Genomic DNA, 13,011 nt, shown 5'->3' on the forward strand with positions numbered 1-13,011 from the left:
AACCTTCACAGGACCAAGGGCCTCTCCTCCCATTGATGACTGACTAGACCATCCTCTGCTACATATGCTGCTGGAGTCATTAGTTCCACCATGTGAACTCTTTGGTTGGTGGTTTAGTCCCTGGGAGCTCTGAGGGTATTAGTTAGTTCATATTGTTGTTCGTCCTAAGGGGCTGCAAACTTCAGCTCCATTGGTCCTTTCTCTAACTCCTTCATTGGGGACCCTGTACTCAGTTCAATGGATGGCTGTGAGCCTCTACTTCTGTATTAGCCAGGCTCTGTTAGAGCCTCTCAGGAGACAGCAATTTGAAGTCATTAACTGATTGGATAAAAGAATGTGATAGTTAACTGGCCGTGACAATACACACCCTCTATATCAGAACTTAGGGGGTGGGGGAGCAGGAAAATCTTGCAAGTTTGGGGCTAGCCTGGGCTATGAAAAGAGACTGCTTTGTTTTGTTTTTAAAATAGTGGATTTACTGAATGAAGTATTATTCAATAAGAATAAGAATAGAAAAAGAATTGCAGTACAGACATGAAGTACTGCATGTATGAATTTTGAAATGTATGGTAAGTAGGAGAAACCAGACACAAAGGATTACATCTGTAAGCTACTGTTTATAGCAAACATTCAAGAGAGATAAATCCATGTGCAGAGAGAATGACAGAGTATATCTAGGGCTCGGGGACTATGGAGGGAAGGGAGTGACCAGACTTTACTTGAGTTTCTCTAAAGTATATTGCCACAGACTAGGTGGCTTACGGCAACAGACACCAGTTCCAGAACCCAGAAGTCCTCAAAGGAAGTGTCTTCCGTGCCCTTTTCAGCTTCTGGTACCCAATTCTTTTAAAAATAATTTTTATTATCTGAAATTATAATCACAGCATTTCTCCCTTTTCTTTTCTCCCTCCAACCCCTCTCCTATAACCTCTTGATCTCTGTCAAATTAATGGCTTCTTTTTCTTTTCTTTCTGTACACATACATACACATGCAATATGTGCGTCTGTGTTCCTAAGTCTATACACACAGCCTGCTCAGTCCACATAAGGTTACTTGTATCTGTGTGACTCAGAGCTGACCACTTGGCATAGGATAACCAATGAGCACTCTTTTCCCCCCCTCTTCTCCCCCCCCTCCGGAAGAGTATTTCCCCTACTCTAAGTATTCTTTAGTTGTCAAGGGCTGAAGCCCCAGGAGATTTCCTCCTCCTGTGTTAACATGTCTGTCCGTGTCATTGTTGTTGCAGGTCTTATGTAAACAGCTATATTGATGAGACTTCTCTAGTGGGTATAACTTCTCTGGTAGTTCTAGGAGAAATAATCTCACTGTAAAATTTCTATTTCTCTGGCTTTCCCCACAACTATCCCTGAACCTTGGGTGCAAGATTGTGTTGTAAATCTGTAAGTTGGGACTTGGTACCAAATGGTCTCTTGTTCTCTGCATTTTGACTAGTTGTGGTTTTCTTAATAGTCTTCATGTGTTGCAAAGGTACGTTTCCTTAATGAGGGGTAAGGACTACAGTTATTTGTGGGTATAATGACAGATATTTAGAATGTGGTTAGGCATCATGTTGGTTTAGTGAAGTGGCCATTGTCCAATCTTCTGGAATCATGACTTTCTTAGGTAGCTGGCTGGGTTTCCAAGTAAGCATGGTTTCCCCTTGATGAGCAAGCCTTAAGTGCAATTAGAGAGCTGTTGGTTACCAACAACGTGTGTGTGCCACTACTGTACCCTTAAGGTTATCCTGACATACTTGTCCTTATTGTGGTTCATAGGCATCCTAGCTGGGGTTCCCCACTTCTTTAGCTTCAGGCAGCAGAGGGCTTCCCTCTACCAACATCTTCCCTTGGAGTCTTGTCTTGTTTCACTGCCTTCTCTGTATGTTTGTGCCTAAATTCTCCTGCTGTGGTAAAGTACCAGTGAGATCCAATTTGGGCCCATTATAATTACCTCATGTTAACCAGATTTCATCTGGAAAGGCCATTTCCAATCAGGGTCACATCTAAAATGCAGGGGGGTTTTAACTTCAGTGCATCTCTGTGGAAGACATAGTCTATTCTGTAGACTACCGTTGGTCTTCTAGGGGGCAGTAGACATTTTCTAAAGTTAAACATGATAGTTGTACAACTCTGAATATTGGCTGTACATTTCAAGGCAGTCCACTGTATGCAAATTGCACAACAATAAGATTTTTTAGTGAGAGGGAAATAAGAATGATACAAGATTTAAAAAGAAAAGGGTAATAAAACCTTGTAAGGCCTTGTAGTCAGAAGCCCTTAGTTAAAAGACTTTTCTTTTTAACTTGGTAGGGCCCTTGCCTAGTATAGTGTGGGCCCTGAGTTTGATCCCAGCACTAAACCTTATCTACATACAACCCACATATATGTAGTTACATACATTTGGACATTCATAGCACCTATAAACAGTAATTTAAATACATACAAAGAAAGAGTCCAGTGAATGTGATGTGGGTGATGGGGGGAGGGGACAGGTTGTTTCTTTTCCTTTCTTTGGCGATGTGAGAAGATATTGTGAATCTGTTAGAGTATGAGCTTTCCCCTAGTGATGCTGAAGGCCTCGGCTTTCTCTTGAGGTTTAGCCTTGCATGCTGGCTGGGGCTGTCAGACTACCTGGCTGTGCCTCATCCTGGATTTCCTGGCCTTGGTGGCCCTTGTGTTTGCTTTTGAAGTTGGTATCATTCTGCCACCGCTCACCCCTGAAATGGAAACCAAATGATCATTTTGAAGCATTTCGAATTGCTTTTGATGTCACTGGAGAAGCTTCATATGTTCCCCATGGATGAGGAAAAACTTCCTTTATCTAAGAGCAAATCACGCTTTCTAAATGACAGAAATGTTTGGCTGGAGTTAAAAACTAAAGGTTAAGGATAAAAGTCCATTTTTTTTCAACATTTAATCCCATGGCCTTGGTCCTGCCAGAGCTTTTCGAGGGGATGTTTAAAAACAAAGGTCAGCATTTACCCAAAACTGACCAGCTCACTTGTGAGATAGGATTTTAGAATAACATCTAGCAGCACCAGTTTGTTGTCATTAGCAGCCTCAGGCCTTCGAGTGTCCAAATGCCAGCTGTCAATGTGTTGGTTTCAGGGAGAATCCACTGTTAAAAACAAGTGTGGATCTTGAGGCAGTGTGCTTTGTGACAGCAGCAGAGAAAATCATGATTGAAAATGTATGGACCCAAATCTGTCTCTTACCCTGTGCTCCAACCTCAGCATCTTAAGACCCTTAGTCATCACCAGAGGAATATAGATACAGTTGGGGTTAAAGTCACTGAGGTCAAAAGCAACTTAAGGTAGGGTTTATTTGGTTCTCTACAGTCCATCATAGCAGGGATGACATGGCCTCAGCTGAAAGAGGAAGCAGTTGGCTCTCTGTAGGGAACAGTCTCAGACTGCAGCCATCCTGGAGGAGAAAGTTGTGATTGATGTTTTCCGTACACACTGCCAACATCAATACTCATATCAGACAAGGTCTTGCCATCCTCATGACTCTGAGGCCTTGGTGTCTGTGATGTGGACATCATGCTGTTCATGTCCTCAGGGCTTCCTTGCAGAGAACTCAACCATGGTACACATTACCTGGCCTCAGTAGCCTTCTCCAGCCTTGATGGGAGCCTCCACATCCCTACCATTCTTGCATCTTTCATGCCTATGAAACAAGAACCAGAGGAATAATGTGGGCAAATTGCTTTTTTGTTGCTGTGATGAAATACCACAAGCAAAAGGAACTCTGGGAAGAAAGACTTTATTTTCATTTATGGTTCCAGAGGAAAAATCCATAATGGAGAGGCAGCAGGCAGGAAAGCAGGAAGCTAGATGATCTCATCTTTCATCCACACACAGGAAGCAGAGAATAAGAACAGGAAGTGACGTAAGACTATAAGCCCATCCCCTGCCCCCAGCGAAGCACTTCCTCCCTAGTTCCATAACTTCCCCAAACAGCACCATTGATAGGGGATCATGTGCTCAAATATAAATGTAGGAGGGACATTAAAACCACCACCCAATGCCACTATATTCTGCTGTCAGCTCCAAGGTGGAGCCTGGCCCCTTGGATCATGGCTGCAGTAGCCAGTGTGCTTTCAAGCTAACCCTAGGGAAATACTTCCCTGGGTGCAAGCAGGAATCCTAGTCAGTGGCAATCTCAGCTCATTCTCCTTCCTTTCTATTAACTTTGTATGTCACACGTTGGAGCCCTTAATAGGTGGGATCTCAATATCAAAGCACCTTTCTTACTTTCCAAGTGCAGAGAGGTGTTTCTTTTGAGGTCACTAATTTCTTTGATGATTACAGATGCTTTCCCAGCACCCGCCTTGTCTGGAACTGAAAACTCCCTTCTTTCTCACCAACTGGTACATTTTCCCAGTCTTCCTGATACATCTGTTGCTCTCTTGCTCTCATTGTAGACCAGAGCACAGCACTAAGTAATAACCACACCACAGCCTGAATGTTCTCCTGCATTGAGCTTTTAATCCCCCAAATAGCCCACCACATTTGCACTCAGTCTCACTTGGGGTTTTCAGAACATAGCAGAGTGTAGTCAGACTACCATATGAATGGCTTCTAGCTTAGTTCTTAAAGAAAGTTTGTTTCCCTCTGAAACCCATGAGTTGGCCCTCCACGGTCCCTGTTTGTTTTTTTTTTTTTTTTTTTTTTTTTGATATTCTGGTCTTCCAGAATGGCCTATTATTCTCTGCTTATAAAATTCTGTGGCTTTTATGGTTCTAAACTTCTCCATAGTCCCTACTCCCATCCAAAAGCAGTTCCAAATGTCTAAGAACCACATGGTCAGATTTGTCATGGTAGCATCCCCACTCCTGGTACAAATCTTTTGTACTGGTTACTTTTCACACTGCTGTGACAATTCCTGATAAAAGCTACTTAGAGGAGAAAGGGATTTCCCCTCACTCCTCATGGTTTGAGGTATAGGGAAGCAGAAATGTGAGGTGTCTGATCACATCTCACTCACCTTCAGGAAGCAGAGAGTTACAGATGTTGATGCTCAGCTCCCTTTTAGTCCAGTCCAAGAACCAAGATGCCAGCCTTGTCACCCATGGTCTATGTTTCTGAGCAGTCTCACTGATGCTGCTCCTAGGATCTCTCTTTTAACAGCAACCCCCAACACATAGTGAGAACAGTTCAGGCTGGGCCTCAGGATTCACAAGGGACCATGGGTCAAAGCTTGATGATGCTGAAGGTCACATGTTTGCTATTTATCACAGTTAACGGAACTGCATTTCATGGTTAAACTGAGTTAGCAACTTCAGAGCTGGAGTGCTCCAACTCTACAGGCCATTCCCTTGGCCACCTGTACCTGTGGTTCACCTGCTATAGTGTGGCATGGAATAGCTTTTGCCTGAGAACTAGATGAAGGGCTGTTAATTTCACTTACAAGGAACCAGCAACCCTGATCCACACATAATGGCAGTTGTGGAGCCATAATGGCCTAGGATTACTGAGAAAGAATCAGGGAGCTTGATTCTCTCCAACCCCAGATACCTCAGATGAGGGTGGCAGGAGTTAGCTATCTCCCGTACCCAACCTGCCCCATCAGGTTGGCTGTCCCACCATCAACCCTAGTAAGAATTTTGCACCCTGACAGTTATCAGCCTTCACTCCTAGTTTGACCTTATATGGTCCCCACCCCCCATTTCCACCATACAGCCCCTGAGTATGTATACGCAGCATCGTCCAACACCCCTGCCCTGGACAATAGTACACAGCCACACAAACCTTACCCCAGAGACTCTGGCTATTTCCCTAGGGGCATAAGCACACCTCACCCCCCCAACCCCCACCCAAGTAAACTAAACCAGTTCTTTGAAGCGGTTGCCAGGTGTGCTTGCCCAACCAAGATCCTGTACTGTGCCCATGCACACCAGCTAAGCTTCCCTTTCTCCAGTCCATCATGGTCTCTAGGGAGAAGTAGACACAGGGTAGCAGGCTCTAGCTTTTTTTTTTTTTCTTTTTTTTTGAGGTTGTGTCTCACTAGGTTGTCTAGCCTGGTCCCAACTGCGCTCAATCTTTCCACTTCAGCCTCCTCTTAGCATAGATTACAATTGTAAATCACTCCACCTTTTGCTGGACCCCCTTGTTCGTTGTTGTTTGAACGAACAAGGTGCTGCTGTCAGGGACAAATGAGCACGGTATCTGCTCTCTCGCCTCACCACGTGGCCTTACCAATGTTGCTCGGCCTTGGGGGAAAAAAAAGAACAAAACGCTGTTGTTGATGAATAGCTCCCAGTCCAGAGTAACCAAATCTTCGGTGTCTTCACTCAGCCACTTGAACTCATTCTACATCACAGGTTTTTATTAAATGCAGGAGGTACACTTGGACTTTAAAAAGTATCCGCTAGGTATCTGAAGTTCAAACCTGGCTGAGTGTCCTGCACTTTGATTTGGCTCTGTGTCCTGACGAGCCTTCAATTGTTTGGCTAATTAAATCCAGGCCCTGATCTATCTAACCTTGTTGAGTTGGAATGGGGTCTCTTTCCGCTGGTGCTGGAAACACCACAGCCTCATGGACATGCAGTCAACCGGTCCCCTGCCCCTCTGTCTAACCACAACTGGAAGCAGGAGCCACTTCCCTCACATGCTCCATAGCACCTGAAGTTCTCTAGAGGCCTCTCTTCCCCCTTCCAAGCTATACCCTGTGACGTGGCTTCGCTTTACAAGGGAGTGGGCAATTGCTGACATTGGAAGAGCTGGCTATTACTTGAGGTGAGCTCCTCTTTTTCACATCCAGTCTAGACTGAGGGCAGAACATAGACTTTGAACACTGCAGGGCTGGGAGTGGTGGTGGCTCCCCATGGAGCAGAGGACTAGGGGTCCTTGGGAAGACATCTTTGTCCGTTCTGCTTCTAGGCTGAAATGCCTGTGGGTTCTCACTGCAAAAGGAAAACAACCACCAAACATGCATCCAGGATTAAAACTATTTCCAAAACACATTATTAAAGCAAGCTGTGACCCACATATTTCTTGTCTGCTTAAGAGTTTTTCGAGCTATTGAAAAGACTGGAAAAAGTGAAACACCAGAAAAATAAAGGGGGCCGGGGGCGGGAGTTGTTGTTGGATGGCTCTCTGGAGATGTGTTGCAATGTCTTCATTCCGAAAACGCAGGCTTTGATGTTGAGGAAGAACCCACCCGGGTGAAACCATCACTGGGCAGGGATGGGAATTTGGATGGGAGTTTGAAGGGTAGCGGGTGGGATATGGTGTCTACAGCCTAGATGTGACTGTGTTTTCAAAAGGAAAGACATCTCAGCTAGGGTCACCCCCGCTGACTCCCTGTATCATCCCTGCCCCCCAATCCCAGGTCTCAGCTAGTCCCAGAGATGCCCTCACTGATTTCCATTCTCCACCCTGCCCTCTGCCGCACCCAACTCCCCACACCTGATCACCATCCTTGTTCCCCCACCCTACCCCCTTTCTTCCCCAGAAAGACAAGCAACAGGAAACGTAATGTTAGGAACACAATGTTAAATCCTGTGAAAAGAACAGTACAGCCACACACAGGCCCCAGGGTACAAAGGAACTGGCTGCCTTCTTGGGTGGCTTTGCGTACAGCAGCAAAAAAGCTAGCAGTAGAATTCCGAGGACTTAGAGCCAGGTAGCTTTTCTCCATCCCTGACCTCAACTGCTTCGAGACGGCTAGCCCATCTCATCTAGATCCTGCAAGCAAGAGTGTGCTAAAGACCAGTCCTCCCAGGGACTCTTAAGCCTAGGTGATTGTTGTGTTAGCTTTATTATGCCTTCCACTAAAAATCGAACTCATTCTTTTCCCGTTCCCTTGAAAAAGGAGAATGTCTGGGTCACTAGGTAATGTTAACTACCTCTTAGGGAGGCATCGATGTAAAACCTAGCCTCGTGGGTCTGGCTGAGACTATAGGCACTGGAGTCCTGTTTGTCAACAGACTTGCAGTTACAGAAGGAACCACTAGATGGAGATGTGAGTCATAGAAACGTGACCTCTGGCCCAGCTTTCTTGCCTGTCAGGGCTGTTTAAAATCCTACTGTAGTCACTGATGCTTATTTTGCTATGCAAACATGTTGATATTGATATTTACATTACGTACTAACGAAAATGAATGACTGATTTGAAGGACTGCTGCTTAAGCATATCTTCAGCCTGTCTTCTCAGAGCTGAGAGGTCCACAAGTTTGAAGACAGTGTGGACCACATAGTAAAACTAAAACAAAACAAGACAAAACAAAACAAGAGAACCACATGTTCATATTCTTACAGTAAGAGTGAAAGACCATGTGGATTGGCATCAAGGGCATACCGTTAGGCAGTGTGTGGTTAATCTTAATTTTCCATCCTCCTTTAAAGAAAATATTTCACTCCTGGTTTGTATGGTGGATATTGGGAAGTTTTCTGTGTAAGAACAGCTGGCTTCAAATATGCCCTTACAATCTTTTCCCACCCATGTTGAGATCCTCTTTTATCTCTGAATGTCCCTTCCTTTCTTAAAGGAAAAAAAAAAAAAAAGAAGAAAGATTCTAAGTTTAATTGAGTCTCTGTAAGTAAGTCTGTGCATCTGAATGTGAGTGTTCTCAGAGACCAACTGATGCCTGAGATGGTAGTTTTACTTGGATCTGTGACGACAGGGAACTCTGACCCTGAATAGAATCAGAAGACCTTTAATGGAGGCATTGGTGTATCACTTTGGGTTTGACTGACACTGCCATGGAATGGCGAGTTAATTACAGGAGCTGTGCTGTAATTGTAGAATGGAGAGGAAGGCGCTGGAAACCCGCTGCCTCTGTGTATCTGGCAGGGTGGGTGTGAAGTTTCTGTGGGTCAGCAAGGCTGGCTGACAGTTGGGAGAAAACCTGGATGTGAAGTGGGGGATAGGATCCCATGAGGAAGGTGTAGACCCCACTCTCTCCACCTTGACAAAGCAGGTGACTTGGCAGAGGAGGCATGCTCTCCCACAGGCCTGCCCATGTGTCTATGTAAGTTGTGAACCTGAACCAGGATTTGGAGAAACTGAGCATGATTGAAACCGTTGCTTGGGAAGGCTGAGGGCCTAACTGCTGCCTCATGCCAATGAGGTTGCCTAGAAAACCAGCCACAGTGTGTGCAAGCTGGAACCAGCCATAGTGCGTGCAAGCTGGAGTGGATCTCCGGTTTTCCAAGCTTGGTGGCTACTGCTCCCCTTTTATGTCCCAAAAGGTCCAATGTCTTTTCAGAATTAACTATAATCCAGAAACATGTAGAAGGGGTGAGAGAAAGCATCATTTACAGTTTTTTCAAGGCCACAGGCCCTGCCTCTTATGTAGATCATCACCACTCACTAGAGCTGTGCTTTTGTGCGTGTGAATTACAGGGAGAGCGCCTCCGACACAGCTGACTATATTTTCTTGGTAGCAATGCTTGCAAGACTCCAAAAGCCAGTGGCTGCGGAGCCTCAAGGCCTCACTCGCAAGCTTTAGTAGCGTGTGCAGTGGACTCTGGCCATGCACAGAGTTGTGAAAACATGGATCAGAGACTGTACACATACTGACAATCCTGGGCTGCGGGGAACTTCCATTTTGAAATATATATGTATATATATGTGTGTGTGTGTATATATATACACACACATATATATATATATATATATATATATATACACATATATAAATTTTAACCTCACTTTTAAAACAAAGCTGCATTTATGGCTATTGAATGTCAGTACACCTTCCTACAGTATCTAGTTAAGGTTTTATCATTGATAACATATCAATGAATATTAATTTTAATTAAAGTGTCAGCTGGAAAAGAGAAATTTGTCCAAGAGACCTTCCCTGCCTCCTAGTGATTAAGTGAGTGATAGATAGTGTATTGTTTCCTTGAATATTTCGAGGAGAGTAGCTCTTCAGTGCTCCTCACCATGCAAAGGTCACACATACACACACCTGAAATAGCTTGGCTTAGCCATATACATTATTTACATGTCAGGAGAACATGTGGTATAAATACCATAACTATGAAGAATCAAATTGCCAATTAAAATACATTGACAAATGTAAACCACAAACACTTAGCTACCTAGCAAAAGGCCCTGCAGATATGCAAAGATGGCTGCTGTGCTGGGCAGTTGACAGAAGAGCCGCCCTTGTGCCGAGGGCCTGATAGAAGTGGGCAGCCTGCTGGGTTGCAGTTAGAAGCCCTCTGTGCTTGACAGGGACACTCAGCAGCAGACACAGGGCCCTGGGTGAAGGTATCACTTCATCTGTGGCCCTTTCACGGGTGGCCTGGGAACTTCCGTGTGACACACATCTGTCTTCTGTGTTCCCTCTCCCAGCTATGAAAATGTTGATTTTTGAGAAATGAGAAAAGGAAATTCTTGTTGAACCCTGTGTTTCCCCCTTATTAGTATATTGCAATTGAACAAAATGGCGGGTTAGTTTGTCACATTCATCCATGCCTGTGCTGAACTCTCTTTGAGAGCCTGTTCACTCATTGGTGATGTTTCTGCAACTGCCCACTTTATTCATTGCTTCCTGGACACACATTGATGCTGACAGCCCTCCTCCCCAACCCCCATGCAGCATGGCAGTTCCCTGCCCAGTTCTCTGTCAACTGTTTGGCTTTAATTCTCAAGAGCAAAGCTGGACTTCACTGTTAAATTTAGAAAAACAACCTATGATGTAGGCCATGCAAACAAGTGTGGAAACTACAAAAGCAGAGTAAAAAAATCTTACTTGTGCTTTTACGCAAGAGCCCAGCTCCATTTCTGCAAGCACTTGGTGTATTCCTTTAATATGTAAGTTCAATAAACACATGTGGTACATGTATCTATGTGGCATGTCAGAAAGGGCAGAGTTAGTGAGAGAACTGGCTGAAAGCCACCACAGTGAGTCTCCAAATTCCTCTGAGAGCTCACCACTCTGCACAGGCATTTCCCCTGTACGATTCACATTCATGACTGTGGGATTCTGAGAATTAGGTTTGCAAGTGAGAAATATTCATTGGGCGCATGCTGTCATGGAACTCCTGCCTGTAATCATTAGTGTGCAAACAGAGCAACAGCTGCATTAAACACAGTCTGGTGGTTGTCATGCAGAGCAGGTGATCGGGGAGTGGTTCCTAGGTGGGAAAGAACTGTACACTGATTCACAGGACTATATGGCTGGCATATGGGAACTTTCTGTTGAGCTGAAGCTTTCTGGTGAACCTAATGCTACTCTACGAATAAATACAAAGAAAAAGAAAAAAACGTAAGAGGGAGAAAAAGGGCAGGGTGACAGTTGGCATCCATTTTTCCGTTTACAGAGGTAGTGTGTTCCTGTTCTTACACCTGGGGCTGGTTCACTTCTCCCAAACTACCCTGCTTTGCAACTGATAGAACAATTTGTGTCCATTGCTGGCTACATGGATGTTGGAATGAGCAGAAAGCAGGTGGAAGTGAGGGTGGCTACATGGCATGAGTGTCTCTGTTCACACCTGGGCTTTGGGTCTGAGCAGCTGCCTCTGCTATTGCTGGACTGGAGGTGCAGGTCTGGTGTGGTCTGTGGCACACTTCTCTAGATTGAGCAATCAAATCACCCCGCCCAGTCTTCTGGTTTCTGAGGGCGTGGCTGTTGCACAGCCCAGCACCTCTCAGAGCCCTTCACCTCAGGAGCCAGGGCCAGATCATCCCCTTATCTGTCATCCTTTCCTTTGCTTAATGAGGTATTTTCTTTCGTTGACTAGGAAAATGCCCAGATCATCAGGGAAGTGGAAGTAGACAAAGTCTCTGCACTCTCCAGAGACCAGGTGGCTGCCATCAAGCAGCTGTGGCTGGATCCGGGAATCCAGGAGTGTTACGACAGGAGGAGGGAGTACCAGCTGTCAGACTCTGCCAAGTAGTGAGTACTCAGCCCCGCCATTAGGTCAGCTCTGCAAGGCTTCACTTCCTGCGAGATGAAGAGGCCGCAGGGGTTTCCCTGACTTTCCTGCATGACTCTTAGCCTCATGTCCCCTAATCCTCTGTGTGTTTCCAGATGTCCCCTGGGGTCAGTACTCACCTTCTCTCACCCAATTAAACTGGAGATTCCTTTGCGGAACTGATCTAAGTTTTGGAGCAGAGGTTATGATTTAAGCAAAGAACACACCCGTCTGTGGTTTTTACTTTCTTCCTCTCTGTATCCCTCTCTGGAAACCACAGGCAGGCCCAGGCTTTGCTTAAATCAGTTGCTGATCTTGTGGTGCCCTCTAGTGATAGACATTGGCATCTGCAAGATCAGCACACAGGACTCTCCGCCGGCTTATTCGGCCCTCTCAGAAAGTCAACCGCGTTTGTATTTTGGGTCCATGCAGCTCTAGATTTAAACCATCAACCCATGAAAATTTCTATTGCACACTATCTTGGAGCTATCACAACATTTTTTCTTTCTTAAGAGTCCCACTGTGTGTGACCCGCAGGTGACTGAGCACACAGTTTACTTCTTCTTGGGGCAGCTGCTCGTTCATGTTCAAGCAGCTTAGTTGCTTGGTTCCTCCTCCCAGGACCACGAAACTCCCCAAACCCACTCAATTCCTTTTAAGTGTTGGCCTCTTTCTGAACTAGCTTGGCCTGGACAAAGCAGCTGTCAGGGAAGGCATCGTTACTCCCCATGGCCTTTACTGACTTTCCCTAGATATTTGTCCCAGGCAGCACTCAGTTCAATCCAGGTTGGCACAATTGATCTAATTACATCTGCAGAAAAGCACAATGTTGGGAAAAGGAAAGAAAGCAGTAAGACGCTAGGCTGGCAGCAGAGAGGGGAGGAAGATGGCCTCTCAAGGAGACAGCTAGGGCCCAAATGTCAAAGCTAGTGGGTCCCCTCCTGTTTTCTCCCAGAAGCAGCCCGCTGTTACTGGCTCTGGGATGAGCCTGTGGATTTACATCCATTTGGAGAAAGCTCGACAGAACTACTGTAAGATTAATTCAGCATAAGTCTTGAAAACAGAAGCAAGTCCACTGCCAGGCATGTCAAGGGTGGCTGGGGAGGTGAACAAAGTTATACAGAAGACAATAGCA

The 13,011-nt window shown here is 45.3% G+C and overlaps 1 protein-coding gene across 5 annotated transcripts in view; it reads left to right on the plus strand.

The window, feature by feature from the left end:
- The window catches only part of Gna14 (G protein subunit alpha 14), a 159,553-nt gene that overhangs the window by 134,538 nt on the left and 12,004 nt on the right, over positions 1–13,011 (plus strand). For all 5 annotated transcript variants that reach the window (XM_031389847.1, XM_031389851.1, XM_031389848.1 and 2 more), the window contains one exon: positions 11,703–11,857. In XM_031389847.1, coding sequence (XP_031245707.1) covers positions 11,703–11,857 — 155 coding nt within the window. The remainder of the gene's footprint in view (positions 1–11,702; positions 11,858–13,011) is intronic.

The sequence above is a fragment of the Mastomys coucha genome, unplaced genomic scaffold (assembly GCF_008632895.1).
Source record: "Mastomys coucha isolate ucsf_1 unplaced genomic scaffold, UCSF_Mcou_1 pScaffold21, whole genome shotgun sequence".
NCBI classification, from domain to species: Eukaryota; Metazoa; Chordata; class Mammalia; order Rodentia; family Muridae; genus Mastomys; species Mastomys coucha.